Source organism: Hypanus sabinus, chromosome 7 (assembly GCF_030144855.1).
Source record: "Hypanus sabinus isolate sHypSab1 chromosome 7, sHypSab1.hap1, whole genome shotgun sequence".
NCBI classification, from domain to species: Eukaryota; Metazoa; Chordata; class Chondrichthyes; order Myliobatiformes; family Dasyatidae; genus Hypanus; species Hypanus sabinus.
In genome coordinates this window covers 59,273,455-59,297,342 of record NC_082712.1, presented here as the reverse complement: position 1 = coordinate 59,297,342, position 23,888 = coordinate 59,273,455, and the positions used below count along the sequence as shown (strand labels likewise).

Here is a 23,888-nt window from a genome sequence, read left to right as displayed (position 1 = left end):
TGGAGGAACTCAGCAAGTTGGGCAGCATCCGTGGAAATGAACAGTCAACATTTTGGGCTGAGTCCTGAGGAAGGGTCTCGGCCCGAAACATTGACTGTTTGTTTCCATGGATGCTGCTCGACCTGCTGAGTTCCTCCAGCGTGTTGTGGATGTTGGTTAGTGGTATTTTTGACATGTAGAAATAAGTGTGAATTGCACTGTAATAGTCAAGAATATACATTTGGTCATTAAAGTACTCTACTGATAATGGAATGGTCGTGTGTGTAGTGCATAGCTCGGTAGTGACACAACCTAGCATTAGAATGGACATGACCTTTACTTTTTCTGGAACCCCTGTAGAAGACACTGCATGGTTCAAAGGCAGCCTAATTTTGATTTTCTCTGTTGAATACTGAGATTTTCAGATCACTTTCAAGAGAAAATCTGCAGATGATGGAAATCCAAACAACACGCTCAAAATGCTGGAGGAACTCAGCAGGCCAGGCAGCATCTGTGGAAAAGTACAGTAGACATTTCAGGCCGAAATCCTTCAGTGGGACTGGAGAAAAAAAGCTGAGTAGATTTAAAAGATGGGAGGAGGAGAGAAGGGTGGGCAGGGGGTTTAAATCCCAAATGGAATATAAGGTGTTGATCCTCCAACCTAACTGTGGCCTCAGCACAACAGTGGTGGAGGCAATGGATAGACATATTGGAAGGGGAAGTGGAATTAAAATGGGTGTCCACTGGGAGATACCATTTGTTCTGGTGGATGGAGCGTAGTTGCTCGGCGAAGCAATCTCCCGATCTTCGTCAGGTCTCACTTATATACAGGAGGCCACACCAGGAGTACCAGACAGTATGTGACCCCAACAGACTCAAAGGTGAAGTGTCACCTCACCCAAAAGGACTGTTTAGGGCCCTGAATGGTAGTGAGGGAGGAGGTGTAGCACTTGTTTCACTTGCAAGGATAAGTGCCAGGAGGGAAATCAGTGGGGAGGGACGAATGGACAAGGGAGTTGCATAAAGAGCAATCCCTGCGGAAAGCAGAATGTGGGGGGTATGGGGGAAGATGTGCTCGGTGGTGGGATCCATTGGAGGTGACGGACGTTTTGGAGAATTGTGTGCTGGATGCTGAGGCTGGTAGGGTGGTAGATGAGGGCAAGAGGAACCATATCCCTGGTAGGTTAGAGGAATGACACCTTGTATTCCATTTGGCTAGCCTCCAACCTGATGGCATGAACATTGATTTCTCAAACTTCTGGTAATGCCCCCCATACCCCCTCTCCTTCAGCATTTCCCATTTTTTTTCTCTCTCTCTCTCACCTTATGTCTTTGCCCACCAATCGCCTCCCTCTGGTGCTCTTCCCTCCTTTTTTCTTCCATGGCCTTCTGTCTCTTTCACCAATCAAATTCCCAGCCCTTTACTTCATTTCTTCCTCCCTTCCAGTTTCACTTGTCACCTGTGTTTCTCTCTGCCCTCCCTCCACCTTTTAAATTCACTCTTCGGCTTTTTTTCTCCAATCCTGCGGAAGGGTCTTGGCCCAAAATATCAACTGTACTCTTTTTTTTCCACAGATGCTGCTTGGCCTGCTGAGTTCCTCCAGCATTTTGTGTGTGTTACTGAGATTTTCAGATATATATTTGGGTTACATCGCTGTGATACTCTTTTGCATAGGTTGCTTTGAAAACGGGTAAATTTGCATTGGTTAAACATTATATCTTCCATTACCTTTTTTTGAAAAAGGATGTTGCAGAGTGTCCTGTGTAGGTTATAAATGTAACAACATGCAAATCTGAATTTTGCATGTAACTTACACTTAACATTAGGATTTACTTTTTTTTGAAATTCCCCCTAGGAAGCCCTCTGTAGCCCTAAGGGATTTTAATTTTATCTGTTGCCAGGCAAATAACATCTTCCTCAAGGTCAACATGATAAAGCAGTTGGTTGTTGACTTCAGGAAAACTCTCACCACTCTTTACATCAGTGATACAGCAGTGGAAACCGTGAGCAGGTTCAAACTCCTGGAAGTGCACATCTCACACAACCTCTCATGGCCCCAGAACACAGTCTACACAATTAGGAAAGCTCAGCCTCTACTTTATGAGGAGGCTGAAGAGAGTTGGACTATACAAATCTCTACTCGCGTCACTCTAAGATGTTAGGATGCTGTCTACGGCGCTAGACTCTCAAACAGTTACTTTCCCCAAGCAGTAAGGCTGATCAACACCTTTTATTTATGTTCTTATGTACCTACATTTATTGAGGTTTTAAAATTATTATTGTGTTTTTATCTTTATTTTTGTGCTGCTTCAGATCTGGAGAAACAATTTTGTCTCATTTACACTTGTGTACTGGAGATGATATTAAACAATCCTGAAAATTGATTTTTTTCAGATCTATCTATGAGATATTAAATATTTGTGTGGATCTGACCTAGGTACTTTTGGTCCACTGGGACCATAAAGAAACTGAAACTTTGTGTGTGTGTATATTTTCTGATATGGTTTAAACTAGATAGACAAATACATTACAGAGAAAGAACTAAGCTTGGTAAGATATCAAGGAAACACCTTGGATACAATTGCAGAGGATGTCTACGACGACCAAGGAATCATATTTTTGGATGCTTATTAATCTGCTTTGGCCTAGAATATGATTGCTCTGGCTGTGATACCATCAGACGTTGCTTCAGTACGTGATTAGGGAATACTGTACATTTGGCTTTTAAACAGCCTTTAAATTTGGCAATTGTAGAGACTTCCAACATACCACTTTTGTTGTAGAAATGTAAAGGGAAAAAATTGAAATACTATAAACATTATCTAGGAAGAAAGTAGAATGGCTGGCTCAAAGATGTCAAAAATTGTAAGACGTTAAAGCAAGCTGAAAATTTTTGTCAAAGGCTATAGTAACTCCTGGAGGTACTCGTGCAGATGAAAGCCTTCATCTCTCTGGGAAAATGTTGGATGATTACACTTGAAAACCAATAAGCAAGCACATAATCCAGACAATCCATCTGCTTACAACATACTCAAATTCTGAAATGGAACAGTTAAACATGGAAGTTGAACAGGAATGATTAAATTGGAAAAACTTGGACTGAATTGTTACATCACTTCACGTTCTAATAAAAGCTTCCCCCTCAATGTCACTCAATATTATTTGAATTACCAATGATTCAGTACTAGGCCTCTTTTAGCACCAAAAAACAACCACGTGATCATGATTAATGACCTTTAGAAGCTTCCCAATCAACCCAAACAATATAATTCTATTAACAGGCATTGGTGAAGCTGTATGTTTTCCATTGAATTTTTAAACTCTATCACTACCTTAAACTAAAAGGAGTTCCAATCATGCTACTCGACAATTTGGATTCACTAATATTAAGCAACAGTGCAAGAGTATTAATTCAGAAGTTACTGCCACATATAACTGAGGCTACTGGTAATTCCCTTAAGGAGAAAAAAAATTTGCATGGTTACCAGCTATCCTATCTGATAAACTTTTGAAAGCCCCTAAAAGTTAATTGGATTACTGCAAATTACTGCAATTTCCATGGTCATCTATATATTGGCTGCTCCATAGTTGGAGATAATCTATACACTTCAAAACCAGAATCAAAAGAAAGAAATATAGTCTCGTGAAGCACTTCAGTCTTAATACCAAGTAAATTTGTACATTGTGCATAGGTACATACCTGTTATGTTAAATGTACTTTTTGTCCACATACTGATTTTTCAGTTTTGTTATTAGGAAATGCTATAGTATTAACACTAATGATATTCATGGGATAAATATATTCAAGTTATATTTTATTTAATTTGTGTGTTAAGAAACCTCATTACATGAAGATAAATGCAAGCTTCATGATTACCAAAATAACCTGAACAGACCAGGCAAGTTAGCTAGCCTCAATAATAGTAACCATTGGAACAACTGGGTTATCATCATGCGGTCTTTTAGAAGATAGACTCCAGCTTCCTCACTCTTTGTGTCTGTATGTACTATAATTCCCACCCCACAGTATTGGTGTCAACTCGTAGCTGTTGTCTGAAATGCTCCAGCAAGCCTCACATTTTGGTCTCATTTAAGGGTGGACAATAAATGTTTTTCCTGTGTCCAATTTAAAATAAATAATAGCATTTGTTCCTCAATTTCAGTACTTTTCTCTAGAAGTCTATTATCTCACAGTATGCTCTGTTTTTTTGGTTACTTACAATGCATGCAATTTAATATTGAGGTAGTGCTCCTGAGATGTCGTCTTCTGTATCATCTTAACGTGTTTGAATCTTCAAGGCACATAATCCTAGTTCTCTTCGTTTTATAGATGGCTTCAATTTGTTATTTTATTCCTTCCTCCCTCTGGAGATTATTGACCCTTTTGATGTCTAAATGGGGAAATAACTGAGGTCTGAGCATATGATGTACCAGAAGCATTTCTTTGTGTTTTCCTCCGTTTTGATTGGAAATTGGGTCAGAGATACAGCAGGTGGAGTCTAATCTAGGCATTGTGAAATGCCATGTGTAAGAGGGGAGATTACATTAAAATGACAAGACCCTTAGGAGTATTAACAGGCAGGAATTTTGGGGTGCAAATCCATGAAAGAAGGCCTGCAGCATGCTTGCTGTCATCTATCAGGCATTGAGTATAAAAATGAGGAATTTGTGTTGCAGCTTCCTGCTGTGTTTCGGAGTATTGTGTTCAGTTCTTGTCTCTTCATTACACAAAAAATGTGGCGGCTTTGGAGAGGGTGCAGAAAAGGTTTTTGTTTCAGGATGCTGTCTGAATTGAAGTGTATTGTCTATAAAGAGAGATTGGATTTTTTTTACCCTGGATCACTGGAAGCTAAAGGACAACTTGAAGTATATAAAATTGAGAGGCTCAGGAAGGGAAATAGTTTCTCTTTCCCAGGGTGGGAATATCAAATACCAGAGGGCTTGGATTTAAGGTGTGGTGGGGGGGGGGGGGGGGCAGATATAAAGGAGATATTTTTACAGTGGCCTCAAGCATGCTGCCAGTGAGGTGGTAGAAGCAGATAGAATAGCAATAGTCAGGATATTTTGACGGACACATGAACAGGTAGAAAATAATGTACAGAACAATTGCAGCCAGGTGGGATTAGTTAAATTTAGTTAAGGTGTGTTTGGAGCAAACATGATAGGTCAAAGGGATGTTTCTCTGCTGTACTTTTCTATGATCAAAAGGATTTAAAGCTTGTTTCAACTTTCCCTCTTGTTCCCCTGATAATTATACAGCGTATGCTAACCCAGTAATGTATCCCATATATGTTCTTCTGAGCCATATCACCTCAAGGTTATTTGGGCAGTATGAACCGAGTCCTGGTCAGAAGTAAAAGTAAAGAGCTTGAACAAAGGTTGGAGATGGAAGTGAAGAGAGAATCCCAGAGTTTGGATCTCCAAAGGAATGTTTGTCCGAGTTGGATGAAGGAAACCTCTGAAAGACCCAGAATGGGAAGTATTCAAAGATTTTGTTATTGGAGGCTGGAGTAAGTTGGAGAGTTAAAATGTAAGATCCTGGATGGATTTCAACACAAGGGAGAGTATTTTAAAACTCGACCATTACCTAACCAGGATGCTACATAAGTCAGTTGGACAGCACTTGGACTCCCTAAAATTGGCAGAATTTGGGGGCTGGACAGTTCAGCCAGACGTGCGCTGGTGTCATTTTAGTGATGTAGTTCAATATCCAATTTGTTCAGTTGACTGGTGCTTTGTTTTGAATGCTGAGCTATATTGAGAATGGTAGCACAATGTTAAGACAAGGTATACAGATCACCCTACCTTCACTTATTCATCTGTAGTTAAAGCAGGGCAGGACTTGTGCTGCAAATGGCCAGGTTCAGAAATAGATCTTGAAGTGGAAGTACGTAGTTCCCTTGAAGTGATAAACATATCAGTGTAGAGGGTGTTTAGGATGTCATGTAACAGCTGTACCAGTGTTTAGACCACACGTGTGTAGTTCCTGCCAGCCAGCTGTATGAAGAATGTCGTTAAGCTGGAAAGGGTTCAGAAATGTTTCATCAAGATGTGGAGACGAGAGAACTTGAGTATTATAAGAAGAGCTGTGTTGCCTGGAGCATTAGCAGCTAAGGGGTGATCTTTTAGTCTACAAAAAAATTGAGAGGCCTGGATAAAGTAAATGGTTAGTCTTTCTCCTGGGGCATGGGAGTCTAAGATAAGGTGTCATAGGTTTAAGGTAAGAGGGAAGGTTTTACAGGGGACTGAGGGATTGGTTGTTCACACAGGATGGTGAGTTTTTTGAATAAGCTGTCAGTTTATTCAAAGTGGTAGAGCGGGGGTATAATTACAGCATTAAAAATGAGTAATGGTCAGGAAAGGTTTAAAGGTAAATGGAGCTGCCTTGGTTAGTATTGTTGATCCAAAGAGCCTGTTTCTGTGCTGTATAACTAAATGATCCTACGAGTATGTAAATGTATTTTTGTGCTGTAACTCACTCTGAATCTGTTTTTGTACTTGTGACTTAACACATCCTGGTCTTAATACAATTGTAGAGAATCGGTAAGGATTTTTAAACCGGAATTTTTGTGAATTAATATTGTGCCGGTTTATTATGCAGTTCCTGTGGATTTTGTAAAAGCATTTGATTTCTGGAAAGATGATTGGGGTAGAAATTTGTCAGTGGCACCAAATGTGTGAGAACATTATTGAGCAGCTCTACTTGTTTCCTGCATGTTTGGCTTCATTAGTTTTAGTAGAACCATTCTGTGGGCTAAGGGAAGATGACAGGGTTGTCTTTTGAGGAACAATGTAATTTCTCTACAATTTGAAAGAATACGCACAATTCTGAATGGGACAGAAGACCGGCAACAAAGGTTGTTACCCCTGGGCAGTGGGTTCAAACTAAGTACCAGGAAAGGAATCTGCTATGTAGTACTAAGGTGAGGAATAAATTCTTAAGGGTTTTGAATCTTTGGACTTCCCACAGTAGGCTGTTGAGTCGGTGAAAACATTTAAATCTAAACTAGATTATCAGAAAATGGGGAAATCTTCCCCACATTCCTAGTAGACTTGAAGTAGAAGATCAAACATGATCCAGCCCTGTGAAAACTTCCTCAAGGCCACCTAGTCTAATCAGTTTAAATAAGAACAGACACTACTAGATTCTGCTGATGCTGGTGTGGCAGCCAACTCTCACATATGCAACCAAGGATGAATTTCTCCTCTGTGGCTTTTAAATGATGTAATTTGGTGTTAATCTAGACAATTTAAAATATTTGATTCCTCCTCTCCCCTTCAGCACTGACTGATCTCACTTGTACTCTACTGCTGCTAAATCCAGACTTCACTACAGCTTGGAATGTCAGGTACGTTACAGTGAGCAAACATCATTATCCAGGTGGTTCACTACCTCGCCCACCTTGGGCTTAAGAGCCAGTTACTTGTTACTCGTATTGCAGATGGCTGCAATTACCTGTTGAATGTTGGGGGATGTTCCAGTCATGTAGCATTTTTTAAAATCATCTTTGGGTCCCATAGAGCTTTGCAGCCAAATTAGCATGTTTAAAGTGTAGGCATTATAATGTAGGAAATGTAATAACATGAGCTGCCTGTTGTTTCTATATGCATAACCCTAACCCTCCCTCTGCAGACCACCACTGACTTATCTTTGTCTTTTTTTGTTGCACTAAGGTATTCCACTTACACAGTTTTTATTTTAATCTCTTATCATTATCTTGTATAGTTTACATGTGGTGTGTAGTCTGTGATGTGGCTGCAAGCAAGATGTTTGCTTTCCCTTTATCTCACCCTGCTTGTGCACGTGGAAATGTCCTCTATAATGAAACATCTAAAACTGAATTAAGTAAGCTGTTAGTGTACTAACAGTAACATTAAACAGTCCAGAAACTGGGGAGTAAGCAAAATCCTGGGCAGTGCTGGATCTCCAAGAATGGATTCTTTCCCTGGAGTATCAATCTAGTTATTCTGCTTGAATTTCCAGAGTGGCTCAGAATCGCACTTCAGACTTGGACAAAAGTGCTGCTTGCTGCTACAAAGTTCAAAGTAAAATTTATTATCAGAGTATGTAGAGTATGCACATACAACCCTGAGATTCTACTTTTATCCTCTGGGCATACTTAACAAATCTGTAGAACAGTAACTGTAAACGAACTGTGCAAATGCACATAATAAATAAATAATAAATAGCAATAAAGGGCATGAAATAAGGTAGAGTCCTTAAATGAGTGTAGTTATCTTCTTTAGTTTTAAGAGTCTGATGGTTGAGTGGTAGTGGCCATCAGACTCCAACTAAAGAAAATAACTACACTGCTCTTGAATCTAGTGATGCGAATCCTGAGGTACCTGTATCTTCCACCTGATGGCAGTAGTGAAAAAAGAGTATGGCCTGGGTGGTGAGGATCTTTGGATGCTGCTTTTCTACGGCAACGTTTCATGTAGATGTGATCAATGGTTGGGAGGGTTTTACCCATAATGTACTGTGCCAAATCTACTACCTTGTGTGGGGTTTTCCACTCAAAGGCATTGGTGTTCTCATATCAGGCTATGATGCAGCCAGTCAGCACACTTTCCACCACACATCTACAGTGCCTTATAAAAGTATTCAGCCACCACAACTATTTTTACACTTTACTGTCTCATTTTCTAAATTTACAGTAGGTTGAAGTAGGATTTTTTGAGCTAATTTACTTGTCAAATCTAAAGAAATATTCCAAACTCTATCAACAGTTTACAAAAAATTAAAAGCCAAAATTGTGAGGCTGAAAAAGTACTCATTCCCTTTGTAAATACTATGCTAACTTTCCTCAGCTGCAATATTGAACATCAGCCAGGTGACACCATCCCTACTGTGAAGTATGGTGGAGGTAACATCAGGCTATGGGGGTGTTTTTCAGCATCAGGGACTGAAAATCTGGTCAGGATTGATGGGAAGAATAATGCTGCTAAATCCAGAGAGATTCTTGAAGAAAACCTGCTAGCTTCTGCCAGGATTCCTACCGGAGAGGGTGTTTGGTTTTCAGCAGGACAATGACCCAAAGCACACTGCCAGGGCAACCATGCAGTGACTTCAAATGAAGAAAATCGATGTCATTGAGTGGCCCAGTCAGAGTCCTGACCTTAACCAGATCGAACTTCTCTGGCAAGCCCTCAGGGTTGCTGTCCACTGCTGCAGCTATTAGAGACTTATCCAATAATACTGTAATAGCTGGGACAGGTGGTTCAACTAAGTACTGAGCAAAGGGGGATGAATACTTTTGAACTGCTGAGATTTCAGATTTTTAATTTTGTTTTTCATGCTTTACAATTTTCCCTGCTTTTTTGGGCTCTGCTGTGGGAGGGGGCAGGGAGAGAAAAGGAGCATGCAATTCACAAATAAAAATTCTTTCTCAGTTAATTTGATTAAAAATCCCTGGTTGTAATACTCAGTCGTGTGAAAAGAGTTGGGAGCTGAATACTGTCTTCAGCCACAAAATGACTTTCAGTCCCGTGCATTGACCTGCAATAAGATTGTGTTGCTTTTCTCCCTGTTAATGGATGATGGGAAGATATTGATTGCTGGCAATATATTAAGGATTTTATTTTTCATTTTGACAATGCAAGAGCACTTGAAAGATCCAATCAATAATAACTAGATAGAAGATGGTGAAAATGGTCTGTGGGGTGGGGGTGGGGGAAATGATGTGAATCACTGCAACTACTTGCATTTATGTTGTTTCTTTGGCACAGTATAACAGGAACAAAAACTAAATTTTAGAACAAGACAGGAGAGTTGGATAGAGAATATTAATGAAGAATATTACAACAATCAGGTTGGTAGAGTAATTGGTTACTGTAGGTGTTGGTGGATGGTGGATGGTGGGGGGTTTGGGGAGTTGATGCTGAGCATGTGAGAGAATAGAATGCAGCATATCTATTTGACTTTGGTACCATCAACTCCATGGGCAGAATGGCCTTGAGAGCTATGAGATTCTGGAGGAGAGTCTGCTAGTGATGAAGCTATTGTCTAGTATGAGCAAGGGAGATTTGAAGAGTTACTGGGTTTAATGAGGGTTGTGTGCCTGGAGAGGATCAGAACTCGAAAAGTGGGATATGTGACAAGGACAGCAGTTTGAGGTTAAATCCAAATTCCACAGCACCAGAAACCTGGATACTTTCCTGACCTTGTGATAAATACAAAGCTACAGCAAATTGCGAAAATCCCTTCTAGTCCCGGAGGAAAGCCCAGGATCCTGAAAGAACCTGACCACTTAATTAGGATGGCACAATTGGTCAGTGAGCTGAACTGTTTCACAGCTCTACAGAGCCAGGTTCAGTCCTGACCTTGTGTGATTTCTGTGCAGAATTTGCACTTTCTCCCTCTGATGGTGTTTTCCTCGGTATACTCTGGTTTCCTCCCACGTTCCTGAAACATGTAGATTGGTAGGTTAATTGGCCACTTAATAATTACCTCCAGTGAGCAGGTGAGTGGTAGAATCTGGAGGAGATGACACATGATCATGCTGCTAGATCCAGTTCTAACAGAATCAAGTTGTTGACCTCATCAGTGATGATGAAACCGTGTACAGAGAGGAGATGGGGCAGCTGGGACAATGGTGCGAGCACAGCAACTTAAGTCTTTGTGGGTAAGACTAAAGAGATTGAGGACTTCCGAAAGGTGCAGGCTGACCGCTCCTCACTGCACGTACACGGTTATTCTGTGAAAGCTAGGAGCATCAAGTTTCTGGAGTGCTCATAATGGTCGCTATCACCTGGTCGCCCAACACCATTCTTTAGTTAAGAAAGCACAGCAGTGCCTCTACTTCTTGAGGAGACTGAGGCGAGTGAGCACTCCCATCCCACCCACCCAACACTCCCATCCACCACTCCAATCTGCTTTACAGGAGCACTTCTGAGTGTTCTGAGCAGCTGCATCATTTCTGGTATGGCAATTGCAAGCCATCTGACTGCAAAATCCTACACAAGATTGAGGATTGCTGAGGGGATCTTCCACCCATCCAAGATACTTACCAGGAGCACTGTATATGCAGGGTCCTTAGCTTTGTTAATAATCCCTCCCATCTATCCAACAACCTCTTTGACCCCTTAACATCAGGTGTGAGGTACGTAGCATTAGGACAAGAACCGTTAGAATGGGAAACAGCTTCTTTCCCCAGGCCGTGAAGCTACTGAACGCACTGCCACCAGCCAGGTCTCTTCACATAAGAAGTACCAGTGGTGTTATACTGTTTACTTTAATTTGTGATGCACCTTGTTATTTGTTAATTTATTTGTGGTGATGTCACTTTCAGTGTGAGTCATATGCAGTATTGTGCACCTTGGCCCAGAGGAACGTTGTTTTGTTTGGTGAAGTACATTTGTGTAGTTGGATTGACAATGAATTTGAGATGACAACAATGGTGGGGGTGAGGGATTAAGGGTTAATGTCCATGAGAGGATGGTGATTGTAGTAGACTCACTTAGATTGAAAAGATTCCATACCCCATGCTGTATGACTCTGTGTGTTCAATAGCTTTGTGTTTCAGTCTATCTTCATGCATGCCTGTGTGTTTTACTAAACATTATGCAAGAAAGTCCCTTTATTAAAGTTCATAAATTCTTTAAATTATAGATGACAAATGAGCAAGAATAGCTACCAGTAGCAGAATCTGTATTCTGTCGCAATGCCAATTGGAAGAACTGTTTGTGTGTTCGTTCCTAGGGCCCATCTGAATCCAAATAAACTGAAGGAAATTGTTCCTGTCCAAACTTGCCGTTCAGATGTGCCAACCCCACCTTGGATTGGTGTTGGCATTCCGAATTGGATTGTCAGTGTTTTTGCCCCCCTATAAACATTTGCTTATTGGTGTTTTGAATGAGATGTTAATACCAGGTATTGTCTGCTCACTTGGGTAAAAGATTTCCACAACATGATTGAGCTTTGTTGAAGAGTGACATCACATTCTCTTTGCTTTTTTTTGGCCAATGTTCGTATCTCTTTAACCTCATACTTGCAAGAAGAAAATCTTGACATTTTCACACTGTTTGAGGGAGCCATGCTCAAATTGGCTGTCACAATCCTAAAATAACAGCTCTGCTTGAACAGGTATGATGGGTTGAGTGGCCTGCTCTAAGCTGCTTCGATCTACTTTTCTATTCATTGGTACCACAGGTGATTCTTGAATCAATGAAATGGATGAAATAGTCTTCCTAATGAAGAGCATTGAACTACTTACCCAGTTACAATCCATTCTGTAAAGCTGATGATTAATCTTGAAGAGTGAAATTAGCGATCATTTGGGCCCTGACTATTTCTATAGATGCACACGAGAGTTTACAAGAAATCCAATGGGCCATCTTCAATTAAAGTGGCTTAATTTTTGTCAAACAGCCTGGAATCAGGCCCTTTAATCCAGTAAGCCCTTCTGTCCACTGAGTTCCTATTTACACTCATTTCATTTTATTCCTCCTATATTCCCATCAGCTTCTCCCTAGACCAGAAGTTTCCAACCTTTTTTATGCCATGGACCCCTACTATTAACCGAGGGGCCATGGACCTCAGATTGGGGACCCCTGCCTTAGGCTCACCTACGTAGTAGGGACAATTTGCTGTGCTCAGTGCACCTATCAACCCGCCTGTTTATCAGATGTGGGAGGAAAGCCCACGTGGTCACAGAGAAGTTGGAGACTCCTCCTAACCATAAATCCAAGCTCAGGATTGAATGGGGGTTGCTCTTGCCGTGAAGTAACAGTTCTGTCAGCTGTACTGCAGTGCTGCACTATTTCAGTGGCAGAAACTTCACATGGTGCATGAGTTAGCACCTATAGTACAACACAGTAGTTCGATATTTTAAAACTGTTTAATCAGTTATGTATTTGCATGAAGGAGTAATTCTCCAGACGAGCTCAGAGGCTACCTTATTGGGCATGATGTATGGATGTTGCTGAGAGATTTGTTTTATAAGGGGCTTGCTCAAGGAATGTGGGCAATGCTGGTAAAGTAAGGTTCTTTGTTCATTGCTGATTGTCCCTGAACTGAGTGGATTGGTGTTAAATTGCACAGAAACAGGTCCTTCAACCAGCTGGCCTACATTGACCATCAAGCACCTATTTCAATGCTAATCCTACCCCAAGCCATTTTATTCTCACATTCCCATTTTTTTTTCACCTACAGACTAAGGGTCACTATGATGGCCAGTTGACCTATCTACTCACATTCTTTCTGATGTGGGAGGAAACTAGAGAACCCAGAGGAAACCTGCATGGTTAAGAGGCGTTGGATCGTGGTATTTAAGTCAGGAATGCGGCATAAATAATTGCTTCATGATTATTTAATAAGAGTTGATAGAACAGAGATAAGAACAGAAGTGATGGGGGTCTTCTTGAAGAAAGGATCTAAAGATGGTGCCTAGCATGAAACAGCTACTTTTTTACCCAAAAGATAAGAAAATTCCATATATACCACTAACACAGTTATAAAATACTTATTCAATATGCTGTAAAGTCAACCAATGAGAGAATACTAGCCACTTAATGAAAGAACCAAGAAGCCTTTTAGAATTGTACTTTGTCTAGCCACTAGAAGCATATTAGACTCTTATGTATATAAAGGCTACTCAAAATACAAGCAGATATTTAATTGTTAAACTGCAAAATAAATGACAATTAAAATTAAACAGCCAATCCAACAATTTCCCTCCCTACCTTGATTCTAAATCACACATTTAGAATCATTACATCTGAAAATTCAGGGGCAGAAAAAAATTGTATCTACTTTACATATAACCTAAGTAGTTCTTTTGATTATTTTATAAAATATCAAAGGGTTGAATACGTCAAAGTATTCATAAGATTATGTTGTGATTGGGCAGATTAGTATGCACACTAATGTGAGATAGCACTAATAAAAATTAACCACATTGCTGATTGTCCTTGTCAGATACCAGTTTAGCTTGCTTGCAGTGGCTGGCAAGTATCCATTTACTTTATCTTCTACTTGGTTTGTCAATAATAGTGCTTGATAAGGACCTTCCTATCCAGCTGCGAGTGGCCCTCCCACGTGAGGGATCAGGGTATGTCCTCCTGTTGGATATTGCCAGGCGGCAGAAACCTGTTAAGAAGCAGACTGGACAGCTGGAGTTAATTTCACACAATAGTCAACTAAACTGTCTGCCATAACGTGTATATCAGTCTCTCTGAGATCGAGAGGTCCTAGCAGTGACCTAGGATACCTGGTTACCACCTCAGATGGACAGTTTGATCATTTGGGGTTGATCAAGAAGCCATGGTATGCCTTCCACATGATACCTAATCATTGTTTAATAATTCCATTCATTTGTTCAACCAGTCCTGATAACTCTGGGTGGTATAGACAACAAAAAGACCATTCAGTGTTCATCAGTTGCCTTTATTCCTGGCAAATGCTCCCAGTGAAATGTGGTCCTTGGTCAGAGTTGATCTGACATGGCCATCTCAATCTAGGAATATAGTCAGCCTTTGATCAGAGTTTTTGCTGTGTGTGTAGCAGTGGCTTTCCTTGCTGGAATAGCTTTCACCCATCTTGACAACTTATCCTCTATTAGGAGTAGATTGGAGTATCCTTGGCACTTTGGCAAAGAAATGTTGCCTGCTTGTAAGTGTAAAAATGGACCAGGTGAGACAGGAGCATCTAATTATGGTAGCTTTTCCACTGCTCCAGGATTTATTTTTGGCATGTCATGTATCTTTCAAATGTTAGTCAAGCTTGTGCCCTGAACTTTGGTTTCGACCACCACTGGGGAGATCTTTTGATCATCTTTTGCAGTCCATTGTGTCCTAGGGAGTGTATTTGCTGTGCTAAATAAGGAAGCAACATAATTGGGGCTACTAGACTCTGACTTGTGCCATATCTCCATTTCCCATCACTGTATCATTTCCCACCATTCTCCATCCAGAACCCCTTTTCTCAACTTGATTTCTCAAATATCTTCGTCTGTGATTCATAGTTCAACTTTGTTTCCATGACTTCATGTGTCAGATTCACTGCATGTTCTTGGGACCTCTATTTCCTTTATTCCTTCCTGTGCTGCCCTCTTTGCAATGTTATCCTCAAATGCATTTCTACAACTTACCATTGTGGTCATTTTGGAGTGGCTTTTTCACTATACAGCAACTTTTGACAGCAGTCATATGACATCCATATATCCTTGTATGAGTTGGCCATTCTTGATTGGAGCTCCTACAGTCATAAGAAATCCTCTTTGTCTCCAAGTTTCCAAAGTATGAACAACCCCAAAAGCATTGAGAATCAGTGGAGGTATTAGGTGATTTCCCCCTACCAGCTTGCTGGTTTCATGTAAAGCTTTTAGTTCTGCCTGTTGCATAGGTTACCAGGAGCCATTTTTCCTAATGCCAGCATTTCAATTTCAGAAACAGCCACTTGAATCCCTCTGTAATTGAGGGACATCAGTGTATAGAGTCAGATCTTTGGCAGGGTTTTGACCAACAGGATGCTGTCGGACTCTTTGTTCTTGAATTAAAATTGCTATAGTGTTTCTTGTTGACGTACGGGATAAATGGTTTACCTGCATCAGGAATTCATAACGTTGCATATTTTGTATGAAACGCTTTTAGTTCCTCATTAAGAGTCACAGGGTCATCAAACCACATACAGTCCTTCAGCAGGTTGTTGAGTGGTTGAGCAGTAGTTGATGGATCAGCTACTAGCTTGTCAATACATTAATTAACAATAGTTTCATCTTCAGTCCTCTGTGTCTTTCCTCTCTATTCTTTATTGGAGCAAGCTGTGACATAGCTGTCAGTCTTACTGTTTCATCGCTGTCATCCTCACTTGAGTCACTAGGGACTGTTGTAGACTCCCTGTCATGTCCATCCGGTAATTCTTCAGAGCTCAGATGGTGACACTGTCTCAGAGGGCTGTTTGATAACCCTCTGTTATCTTGTTCTTTGGAGTTCAGATGGTGGTGCTGTACGGGGAGACATTGATGTGATTTGTAATCCCTTGGGTGGAGCGTTAAAGGTGCAGGTGCTTCCCATGGTGGAGTACCAGCAGTAGTGTCATTGGTAGGACCGCCCACCTGAAGTTGCGGCCACACTTTATTGCTTTGTTTCAGTTCACTTCGAAACTTCGTACAATGCACATTGATTGACTGCATTCTTTTGCACATTCAGTTAATGCAAAGCTTTGCTCTTTAGACTTCTTGCTATATATTGTACTGTTTTTGTAGTTTATTGCAAATTTCACATTTCTTTTGATGAGTAAGAAAAACTTGACTCGCCCAATTAACGCTTTCAATCTGACTGCTCAGTCTTGTCTCTAAATCAGTAGCAGCCATATTCTGGATTTTAGTTCATTCCCTCTTATTTTAATAAACAATATTGATATTTTTATTTTATCCAACTGATGTTTTATTCAGATCAGAGTTCTTGAGTTTTGCGACTTTGGCCATTGCTTTGATTTGATCTTAATTCGTACATACATTTATCACTTTGACCAAGATCTCAAAATATTAATAGATTGTAACCAAATAGCAAATAGATTATCTCAGCAAACAATTGGATCGCAACCACTAAGGTCAATCCAACAAAGCAAATAAATCAGGGCCAAATAGATCGTACAACCTCTGTTTTCACCAGGTACCCAAATAGATCGCTGTACAATGAGAATAGGTTGCAACCAATACTTGCACGGGGGATTCTCTTTTAAAATAGCATCGCAGCACTTTGCAATCCTGAATTCCATCCCATGTTCAAAGGCAGAACTTTTTTTCTCAGGCAAGAGGAACAGAGGATGTTGCCCCTTTTATTACGTGCTTAAAATTCCCTCTTTTGTCTGCATCTGTAACAAATTTTAAATGCAGGAATATCCTGTTTCTGACTACATCAAAATAGTTAGATCTTGGTATTTAAATTCAAGGTTCTTTTAGAAGCCAAGAACAGGGCATAAAACTTCTTGTTGCACAGTTGATAGAACAAAGGGAACAGGAACAGAGGAGTAACAGGGGGTCTTACTGCTTGAAGAAGAGAGGATCACATAAAACAGCTACTTTTATGCCCAAAAGATAAGAGAATCCATACAGATAGGAAATAATACTGCTGTAAAATCAACCAATGAGAAAATAGTAACCACTTAATGAAACAACAAGAGTTTTAGAATTACTTTGTAAAGCCACCAGAGGCATATTAAACTGTTGTGAATTCAAAGGCTACTTAAAATACAAGCAAATAATTGATTGGTGAACTGCAAAGAAAATGACCATTAAACAGTTGGATCCAATGGTGAATCGTGCAAACTCCACACAGCTGGCTCCAGGGGTTGGGATTAAATCTGGGTCTGTGGAACAGAGCTCCATTTATTGCACAGTTATGCCATCCTAATTTAGTAGCTGGCGTCAGACCTGTTAAGGATATATCATTTTTTTGGGGGGGGGGAGTGGGTGGAGTCAGGAGAGTTTCACAACTTCTGTGGCTTTGTGTTCACTGTCATCCAAACCATGTCCTTTCCTCATCGTTGTCATCGGGCGGGAGGTACAGCAGTCTAAAAACCTACTCCTCAGGGTTCAACTATAGCCACTCCTCTACTGCCATCAGGTTTTTCAGCTGAGTTGAAAGAACCTAATTCCACCTTGGACGGTTTCCCTCAACTTGCACCAACGTTGTTAAGTTATTTTTATTGATTGTGTCATGTAAGTTGTGTATAATTTACGATAATTTAAGGTTATGTAATTTATGTTTGTCATGTTCGTAATCTGCTGTTCTGTTGCTAGAAATAGCTTATTTTTCATGGCATTTATATCCTGGGTATGTTTGCTTGTGATAATAACAAACCCCCAGATTTTTATACCAGGCTTAATTCAGTTACTGGAATTTAAATTCCTCAGCACCCATGGTGGAAGTCAAGAAATAGTCAGTAGTTTAGTCCCCTGCCATGTTACTAGCCTGTATCATCATGAATGCTGATTAGGCTACAATGGAAATTTCCTTCCCCAAGAGCAGCTGGGGTTTAGCAATAGTCCCAGTTACCTCTGGGTCTCTTCTTCCAGACTATTTGTTCTCAAGTTGCCGTGGGGAAATTTAAACTCCAAACCTTAAGATATTTAGTTTTGTTCTCTAGATTCTCTTATAGCTAAAACTATGGCTGTGGCAGGAAAGGCTGCCTGCTGAGACGATTAATAATGACTATGATTAAAATTGTTTTGCATATGCTTAATTAGTATTTGAGTTCTTTAATTTATCTTTAAAAAAAAAAGTCCCTGCTTTGCTTTGCCTGATTAATAACTGAAATCTGCATCAAGAGAATGATTCTGATATTATTTCCAGAAAAGAACTTGTACAGCTTGGAGCCTTGGATCCCATTAAAGACTTGTACCTTGGAAAACTGGCCTTAACAAAGTTCCCTAAAAGCCCAGAGACTTGGATCCACAGGTGTGTAAATTATCTCTTCGTACAACCTATTTTCAGAATCTGCTTGGACCGTGTCACCAAAGTTTTCCTTAATGTTTTGATGAGTTACTGAGATGGTTTTAATGATTACTAATGAGACATATCATGTACCAAGACAATTTGATAAGTAGAGACCTTCTTTATCCAGGAAAAAAGATGACTGCTACCCTGGGTAAAGCATGAGGAAAGCATTTTCACCCTTGAAGTTGTTCCGTAAAATAACAAGAGACTGGTGTAATTCACCTGCCTAGTTTCCATTTCCCATTTATTCTTGGTGTGCTGTCGATAGAAATTTGACATTAAGAAAGACTGTTTGCTGGAACCTTTGAAAAATACTAGGATAGAATAGTCCCTAGGGCTGAATGGTATATATCCCACGCTACAACTGCAAATGTGGCAATTAGATCCTGGATTTCCTCACTTGTATTCCCCAGCCAGTTCCAATTAGCAAAAACATCTCCTCCACAATCTCTGTCAGCACATGTGCACCTCAGGGCTGTCTTTAGTCCCCAGCTCTACTCGCTTTACACCTATGACTGTGTGTCTAAACACAGCTCCAACACCACATTCAGGGTTGATGATGACACCACATCATGGTGGGCCATATCAAAGGTGATGACTCAACATGCAGGAAGGAGACTGCAAATTTGGCTGAGTGGTGTCATAACAACAACCTCTCTCTCAATGTCATCATGACCAAGGGACTGATAGTAGACTTCAGGAGAGAAAGACTAGAGGTCAATGAGCCAATCCTCATCAAGGGATCTGAGGTGGAGACAGTTAGTAACTTTAAATTTCTGAGTGTCACTATCCCAGAGGACTTGTCCTGGACCCATCATATAAATGTAATTGCAAAGAAAACACAACAGTACCTCTACTTCCTTAGGGGTCTGTGGAAATTTGGCATGATCTCAAAATACTTTGACTAACTTCTATAGTGGATAGTGTGCTGGCTGGCTGTGTTACGGCCTGGTATGGGAACCCCAATGCCTTTGAGCAGAATATCCTAAAAAGGGTAGTGGACTCGACCCAGTACATCATGGATAAAGCCCTCCAAACTATTGAGCACGTCTACATGAAGCACTGTCATAGGAAAGCAGCATCCATTATCAAAGATCCTCACCACCCAGCCCTTGCCCTTTCCTCACAGCTGTCATCAGGTAGAAGGCTCTTGCCACCAGTTGAAGAATAGTTACTACCCCTCAACCATCAGGCTCCTGAACAAAAGAGGATGACGACACTCATCTATTGAGATGTTCCCACAACCAGTTATCTCACTCTAAAGACTCTTTATCTTGCTATTTCATGCTCTTGTTATTTGTTTGCTTTTGCAGTTTGTTGTCTTCTACGCTCTTGTTCTTTCATTGATCCTGTTTACAGTTGCTATTCTATAGATTTGCTGAGTATGCCCGCGGGAGAAAAGATCTCGGTTGTATGTGGTGACATGAATGTACTTGGATAATAGACTTTACTTTGAACTTTGAGGTAGTTGTATCTTTGTATCCTCATTGACCACAGTGATTGGAGGGTGGCAAATGTTGTTCCTTTGTTCAAGAAATAAGGTTAACCATGGGAATTATGGACCAATGAGTCTTGCATCAGTGGTGGGCAAACTATGGAGAGGATCCTTAGAGTTATTTATGAGTATTTGGAGAAATGTAGCCTGGTTAGGAATAGTCAAAATGGCTTTGTGAAGGATGGGTTGTGCCTGAAGAAGTGGCAGAACACAGATCAGTGGGCATGGATTTTAGTAAGGTGTTTGACAAGTTTCCCCACGGTAGAAAGTCGGGAGGCGTGAGATTCAGTGAATTGGCTTGTCCATGGAAGACAGGAAGTGGCAGTAGATGGTGTGGAGCTTGGAGTTCAGTGACCAGTGGTGTTCCATGACGATCTGTTCACAAGACCTCTGATCTTTGTAATTTGTTACAAACGATTTGGATGAGAAAGTGGAAAGGTGTGTTAGCAAATTTGCAGATAGCACAAAGGGTGAAGTTGCAGATGACGTTCAAACCAGAGAAGTGTAAAGTAATTCACTTTGGAAGGTCGAATTGAAGGCAGAGTAAGTATGGGGGAACAAGGGGATCTTGGGGTTCACATTCATAGATCCCTCAGAGTTGTAGTACAGTTTGATAGGATGGTTAACAAGGCATATGGTGAATTGGCCTTTATTAATTAAAGGATTAAGTTCAAGAGCCATGAGATAATATTGCAGATCTACAAAGCTATAGTCCGACCGCACTTGAAATAATGTGTTCAGTTCTGGTTGTCCTGTTATAGGAAGGTTGGAGAAGGTGTGGAGGAGATTTACCAGGATGCTGCCTGGATTGGAAAACATGTCTTATGAGGATGGACAGGAGCTTTTCTCTTTGTAAAAGAGGATAAGAGGTGACTTGATGAGATGCCTCGATACAGTGGACAGCACATTTTTTTTTTCCAAGAGTGGAAACGGCTAATATGAAGGGGTGTAATTTTAAAGTGATTGCAGGAAAGTGATAGGAGAATGTCAGAGTTAAGTTTTGTTTTACAGAGTGTTGGCTATGTGGAATGTGTTGCCAGGGTGATGATAGATGGAGATGTATTAGAGATATTTAAGAGGATGAAAGAGAAATGGGGGGGTGACTACGTGGGAGGGAAGGATTTGATGAATCATGGAGAAGGTTAAAGACTCAGCAGAACTTTCTGGGTCAAAGGGCCTGTACAGTGTAGTGTTTTATGTAAATAGTGACAGCAGTAAATTTGTCAGTGTCAATTCTTGCAGATTTCATGGTTACAGGAACCAAGTCAGGCTCTACAGCCCCATCTTGTCCATGTCAAAAAGGTGCTGTTTGAGCTAGTCCATTAGCTCATACTGTATCTCCCAAGTCTTTCCAATTCATACACCGGTCAGCTCATTCAAATGTCTTTTGAATGTTTCCATTGTATCTGCCTCCACTACTTCTGGCAGCTTGTTCCACGTATCCTCCACCCTCTGTGTGAAGAAGATGACCTTTGGGTCCCCTTTAAATTTTTCCCCTCTCACCTTAAGCCTGTCCCCTCTCGTATGCTAAAGATAAATTCTTAATCTCACTATCTACCTGTTGTGACCCTTTCACTGTATTTGTTTACTTGTACTGCAGCTTCTCCATAATTACTACCCTATATCCTGCATTCTGTTTCTTTTTACCACCTCATTGTACTGACGGCATGAACTGACTGAATGGCACATAAACAGAAGTTATCGTTGCATCTCAGGATGCGTAACAAGAAGGAAATTCCACTCTATGCTCCCAGGCTCTGTTAAGTCTGGCCAGTTTGCACCTGTTGGTATTCTAAATGCACCTCAGTTAATTCACCCTCACTTCTTAGGGAACCATTCCCACCATAGAACTTGACTAAGCTTTTGCAGCCCTGTAACGTTTTTCTGAATCTCTTCTGCATGCTGCTTTCTGTAATGTAATGTAACCTTTGTGCACAGATTTATACACTGGTTTCCCCAGGCTCTCTGTTCCCAAACTGTCCTCTCATTCATCCTAACAATGTGTAACGCCTCATGATTACAGTGGAGAATGCGAGTAGCTACTTGGCTGTAGGACGGGGCTTTCATAAAGTTAATAAGCTGCCTCTGCAACCTGACCCCCCCAACTGCTGCTTTATTTCCCAAAAGGCGCTGGGTATTTCAGAAGTTCATTCAGGAGCTCTGCCTTCCAAATTCAAGGAATAACTCAGGAGTCATCTCAATAGAACAAATGCATCGAATAATCCAGGATGAGATGGCCGTGTGCTCTGCAGCTGCTGGGAGGTACCCGAGTAATTATAATGCCTGGTCCCACCGGATCTGGATCCTGCAGCATGTGGCAAAGTGCAATCTCAAGGTATGACCCTTAAATCTTGTTTTCCCCATTTGTGATGAGCACAAGCTATTCAGCCCAACTTCAGGAGCCTGCTCATTAGTTTGTATTCGCAGTCTCTTCTAGTGTGTGCCCACTCTCCTTGCAGAATGTTTTATCTTCTCCCCTATCAAAGCCCTTTGAAGCTCTCTTATCAGTTTGCCTCAAGGTCTTGGCTGGATCAAAGGTCTTGGTTTATTATGTCACATGTGTCAAGGTACAGTGAAAATCTTTGCATGCCGCCTATACTGATAGTTTCACCACATCAATACATAGAGGTGTGCAAAGGAGAAGCTATGACAATGCAGAATAAAGTGATACAGAGAAAGTGCAGTGATGGTGGAAGATGAGGCACAGGGCTTGACGGTAGGTTGATGTTAAGAATCACCTTATGGTAAAAGGGGTCCGTTTGGTCATTATATAACAGAAGCTGTCCTTGAAACTGGTGAACACACACAAACTGCTGGAACAACTCAGCAGGCCAGGTACAGTCGGCGTTTTGGGCTGAAATCTTTCGTCAGGACTTGCATCCCTGCAAGAGACTTCACAGATTAGCAATCCAATTGAACAGAAACTGGTGGTGTGCTTTATTCCAGCTTTTTGTAACCTCTGCCCATTGAAGGGGGACAGAAAAGGGAATGTCGGAGGTGGGAGATATCTTTAATCATGTTAGCTGTTTTTCCAAGGCAGTGGGAGACGGTCCATGGAGGAGAGTTTGATTTTCATGAAGTGCTGAGCTGTGTCCACAACCCTCTGCAGTTTGTTAAGGTCTTGGACAGGACAGTAGCTGTATCAAGCTGTGATATTGACTGACGCTGTTCACTCAGTTTCTAGTGGTTTATTATTTTCTCTGTGTCTTTCCCAGATTCTCCTTGATGAGTTGTCCAACACCAAGTACTGGGTATCCTCCCATGTGTCTGACCACAGTGGCTTTCATTACCGTCAGTTCCTGCTGAAATCTGTGGTGGGCAATTCCAGGAAAACAGTGGTTCCAAGCACTGGGGGTCTCGGGAGGACATCTGTGCACAAAAACCCCCACGCTGACCTTTCCACACACAGAGGGGAGGAGGGCACACCTGGGGGAGAGTACACTGCTGATGTGCCCCTCATAATTGAAGAGGAAATGGAGCTTTGCTCCGATCTCATCGAGTCTTATCCAGGACACGAGGCGCTGTGGTGTCACAGGTAAACTGATGGAAAATATCTACTCTCTGGGGGATTGTGGAAATGCTGGCGGGAATGCATGGTGCCCATGTTGATTCTGGTTTGGATTGACCTTTTCAGTCAGGATATCGGTTGTGTGGCTTGAATTCCAGAAACTCTATTGGGATTTGAGCCTGCAACCCAACTAAAACCTGCAGTGGCCAGTTAACCAGCCAACTGTTCTGGGATTCAAAACACAGAGAGGCACAAGGACAGGCCCTACGGCCCACGATGTTGTGCCAAACTAATCAAGCTAATGTCATCTAATTCCCTCTGCCTGCACACGGTCCATATCCCTCTGTCCTCTGCGCATTCATCTGCCACTTAAACACCGGGAGGTAAACTGGAGCATCTTGTCACAGGGTGAACCTATAAACTGCATACAAGTGCTCCTTTTCTCAGGAAGAGTATGAGTGAGT

At 41.2% G+C, this 23,888-nt stretch overlaps 1 protein-coding gene across 2 annotated transcripts in view; it reads left to right on the top strand.

Moving 5' to 3' along the window:
- ptar1 (protein prenyltransferase alpha subunit repeat containing 1) overlaps nt 1-23,888 on the top strand; it is a 38,117-nt gene that overhangs the window by 8,937 nt on the left and 5,292 nt on the right. For both annotated transcript variants that reach the window (XM_059974751.1, XM_059974752.1), the window contains exons 3-6: nt 7,263-7,329; nt 18,278-18,382; nt 22,044-22,251; nt 23,132-23,451. In XM_059974751.1, the coding sequence (XP_059830734.1) occupies nt 7,263-7,329; nt 18,278-18,382; nt 22,044-22,251; nt 23,132-23,451 (700 nt within the window). The remainder of the gene's footprint in view (nt 1-7,262; nt 7,330-18,277; nt 18,383-22,043; nt 22,252-23,131; nt 23,452-23,888) is intronic.